Source organism: Nematolebias whitei, chromosome 16, assembly GCF_014905685.2.
Source record: "Nematolebias whitei isolate Nwh7 chromosome 16, NemWhi1, whole genome shotgun sequence".
In the NCBI taxonomy this organism is placed as follows: domain Eukaryota; kingdom Metazoa; phylum Chordata; class Actinopteri; order Cyprinodontiformes; family Rivulidae; genus Nematolebias; species Nematolebias whitei.
In genome coordinates this window covers 654995-659398 of record NC_056513.1, presented here as the reverse complement: position 1 = coordinate 659398, position 4404 = coordinate 654995, and the positions used below count along the sequence as shown (strand labels likewise).

The window sequence follows — 4404 nt, the reverse complement described above, 5'->3', positions numbered from 1 at the left end:
AAAACATCCTGATGCATGCTCAATAATCAATAATAAACTAGAAAACAAAGTTTCCTGAAACGATTGAAGGCATTTGTTTACATACATGTGGTGGTGGCCATCTTGGATTTTGACGTGTCAGTCTCATTTTTGACCACGACCTTTTTTTATGCCACACACCAAAATGAAAGTACATCAATCATGTTTCAAGTTCAGCTGAGAAGACGGACGGACGGTATTTCCAAGTCCCTTCTTGTCTCCAGGACAGGGGACATTCTTTTGATAGGACTCATATTAAATATATTTTTATGGCTTTCAATCACTCATGTTTGTCTTCTGCTGCTTGAATTTGGACCAGGGCCCTTGAGTCCTCACCTGAACGTCCACACCATCCCAGCCGCTGTTTCGACACTGGACCACGTCTGGGACGAAGGCCTGGCAGCCCGCTGAGCCACCGACACAGGTCAGCTGAGGAACGGGGCTGGAGCGCCTGGCTGTGGTGTACTGGTTTCTGTAGAACGTCAGAGCTTGGACCTCTCTCAGAAGCACGCTGCCTGCTGTGGAGCACACACACACCGAACACATGCACAGCTCAGTTTCAAGTCACGCGTGTGTTCACGATGGAAACACACACACGATGACGCAGCAACGTTCATTTCATCACGTGGGGCTGATGCAGCTCGGGCCGTCTTTAAACTGAAGAGAGTTTCAAGAGTCTCCAATGATTTTGTACCAGTAAGAAAAAAAATGTCAGGATTTCATCATCTTTTCATAAATCAGGTAAATAATTCTGAAACTATTGAAACCAGGCTCTGGAAACAGATACTCCCATCACACGGCTCATCAACCACCACCTTCTCTTGTGGTTTAGGGGTCGAGGGAGGGCAGCCGACTCGGGACCCCAAAGTCCCAGGTTCGATCCCCAGCCATTGCCACATCATGGTGCCTCTGAGCAAGACACCTTATCTCTAACTGCTGCCCGGGGGCTCATTCACATACATGATTACACAGCTGCCCACGGCTCCACCTGGGGAATCTCAGGTGTGATGGCTTTAATGCAGACAGCTCATTCAGTCGTTGTGTGAGAACACTCAGAGCTTTACCTGTTGTCCACCACAACAGTGGAGGTCCCACAGAACCTGAGCTCCACCGTCCTCCCACAGCCTTGGTGGGATCTCCCACCGACACTGTGGGACCTGGTCCACTACATTACTCCAGATGTTGAAGCCAAGATTCAACTTGTCTGCTACAAGATTCCTTAGAGAACTTTACTAACTGGCTTTTATGTGAATGTTCCTGTAAAGTCCCTGAGACAACTTGTTGTGATTTGATGCTTTAGAAATAAACTGAACTGAATGTTCCTGCATATTAATCCAGATGTTCCTGCATATTAATCCAGATGTTCCTGCATATTACTCCAGATGTTCCTGCATATTACACCAGATGTGCCTGCATATTACTCTAGATGTTCCTGCATATTAATACAGATGTTCCTGCATATTACTCTAGATGTTCCTGCATATTAATCCAGATGTTCCTGCATATTACTCCAGATGTGCCTGCATATTAATCCAGATGTTCCTGCATATTACTCCAGATGTTCCTGCATATTACTCCAGATGTGCCTGCATATTACTCCAGATGTTCCTGCATATTACTCCAGATGTTCCTGTATTAATGCAGCCTCTTGGTGAAGGTGTTCCATGCTCTGCCTGCACGTGTGGTGGAGCCCGGCGTCTGTTGCTCTCATCCGGAGGTTCTGGTCTTGTGCTGCCGTGGTTAGAGTCTCTGCTGTCCTTCAGTCCAGCCTCAGGTAGGACTTGTTCAACCTGCAGCTGGTGCATGTCGTGCAGGGGTTCCTGGTTCCATGATGGCTCCTCTTGTTCCTCCTCTTCCACATTGGGTTCTGCTGCTGCCTGAGACATTCACTCATCACTTGACCATCGGTGTTCCTCCTCATGCTCCCTCCTGTCTCTCGGTGTTCAGTGTCGGGGTCTGGACTTCAGGTGAAAGCCTGCACGCGTCGTCTTGTCTGATGACGTCACACGTCTGCTCTTCTGGACCTTCTTCTCTGTAGGGACTTGGTTGTGGCTCTTTCTTGCAGCCTCATCATGATTGCTATTTGCCAGGACATCCTTGTACAACAGATTATAATCTCCGAGGATTAATTTGCAGGTAAACTAAAGGTTTAAATAAAGTTACCTGTTGTGCTCAGGTACGTGTCTGTGCTGGACACCTGCCGTGCGTACTTCACCTACTTCAAACCCTTCACTTGTATTTTTCATAAATTCTCGTTGAAATCCGTTTATTTGTGAGATATTTTGCTAACAGTCCACAGGTAAAGCATGGAACTTACCGTCGATGAGTGTAAACCACAGCGGCAGAACAAAGACTCTCATCGTGTTCGTCTCCACACAAATTATCTCTCTTCACTTTGAACTAATCGCTCGAACCTTCTTTAGATTTCCAGTTTGATTCCAGCGGTTACAAAATATTCACCGTCAACATGAAAGAGTGAAACCGGAACTAACGTTGTCTGCAGCGTCATCTCTTGTTTTGATTCATGACAACTTCCGGTTTGAAGTTGTATTACCGCCCCCTGCTGGCTGCCAGCCTGCATCACACCCTGTTTATAGAACTTTTATATATTACAGTCAATCAATCAATCAATCACCTTTATTTTACCAGGTAGAGCCCGTTGAGATCGAGATCTCTTTCACAAGGGTGACCTGGTCAAGTGGTCATCAGCGCACGTCACAGGGTAATTGACAATAAGCATTTACATTTATCAAAAGAAAAAAGAAACTACTATCACGATAAATAAATGTTAACAGTTTGAAACCATCCGGATAAGACAGACTTCTGTAGACATTAAATGTAGAACAGACATCAGGTTAAGTAGACAGAGTTAAAAGTGAACAAAGACATGTGTATTTGATAAGTAGTGTTTTAGAAACATCTGCAATGGTCCAGATTTTTGATAACATTATCTGATACGGTTGACATGAAGGATCTAGGCGAGATGAGTGTTGATAGTTATGACCAGTTAATGACAGTTATATCATTATTGTTATACAGGCAGCACGGTGGCGCAACTGGTAGAGCTGCTGCCTCTCAGCGAGCAGGTCCCTGGTTCAAATCCCGGTCCAGGGGTCCTTCTGGGTGGAGTTTGCATGTTCTCTCCGTGCTGCTGCATGGGTTTTCTCCAGGTACTCGTTTCCTCCCACAGACCAAAAACATGCATGTTAGACTGATTGGTAACTCTAAAAGATGATGGATGGATGGAGCAAATTTACAAGGGTATGAACAAAATCATGCAACACAAGAAGTGTTAAACTCTACCTGGAAAAAAAGGCAGACAAGACGTATAAAGTTTTCTTCAACAGTTGCTTTCTCTCCCGTGAACCTTAGACCGGTGAAGACAGCAGCGGTTGTGCAACACACAGTCTCTTCCATTTCACATTCAATGGTCACAGCCGTCTTGGTGCTCACTCACTTTGTAAAGATGAGCTTCTTTTGGTACCATACCTGGACCCCCTACAGTTTGCATACCAGCCACGTACTGGAGTTGGTGGCGCCATCATCTATACCTGCTGCACAGACACGCACCTGGACAGGGCAGGCAGCACTGTAAGAGTCATGTTCTTTGACTTCTCCGGTGCTTTTACCACCATCAGACCTGCTCTGCTCTGCAGTCAGCTCCTGGACATGCAGGTGAAGGACTCGCTGGTCACCTGGATCGGAGACGACCTCACAGGTCGACAGTATGTGAGGCTGCAGAACACCACCTCAGACACCATACTGAGCAGCACAGGGGCTCCTCGGCACAGTCCTCTCACCATTTCTGCTCCTCAGACTTCAGGTCCAACTCACAATCCTGCATCTGCAGAAGTTCTGGATGATCTGCCATTGTGGGCTGCACCACTGATGACCAGGAAGCTGAACACAGAGGTGTGGTGGACAGAACCACCTGAAACTCAATGCTGGAAAAACTAAAAATCTGCAGGTGGACTATAGGGAGAAGATCAGCCCCCTCCCAACAACCCTATCAACATCAAGGGTACTAAGGTGGACACTGTGGACTGCTACAAGTACCTGGGGGTCCACCTAGACAATAAACTGGACTGGACAGCTAACACCAACCCCCTCTACAAGAAAGGACAGTCACATTTTTCTTCTGAGGAGACTCAGGTCCTTTAAAGTCTGCAGGACCATGCTGCAGATGTTTCATTACTCGGTGGTCTCTGCAGGACTGTGCTGCAGATGTTTCACCATGCAGTGGTCTCTGCAGGACCGTGCTGCAGATGTTTCACCATGCAGTAGTCTCTGCAGGACCATGCTGCAGATGTTTCACCACTCAGTGGTCTCTGCAGGACCGTGCTGCAGATGTTTCACCACTCGGTGGTCTCTGCAGGACCATGCTGC

At 47.0% G+C, this 4404-nt stretch overlaps 1 protein-coding gene across 2 annotated transcripts in view; it reads right to left on the bottom strand.

Moving 5' to 3' along the window:
* The window catches only part of saraf (store-operated calcium entry-associated regulatory factor), a 6563-nt gene extending 4039 nt beyond the window's left edge, over positions 1 to 2524 (bottom strand). For both annotated transcript variants that reach the window (XM_037690024.1, XM_037690025.1), the window contains exons 1-2: positions 2336 to 2524; positions 355 to 536 (exon numbers count right to left, since the gene is read on the bottom strand). In XM_037690024.1, coding sequence (XP_037545952.1) covers positions 355 to 536; positions 2336 to 2378 — 225 coding nt within the window. In that variant the 5' untranslated portion in view covers positions 2379 to 2524. The remainder of the gene's footprint in view (positions 1 to 354; positions 537 to 2335) is intronic.
* Positions 2525 to 4404: the final 1880 nt, after the last annotated feature.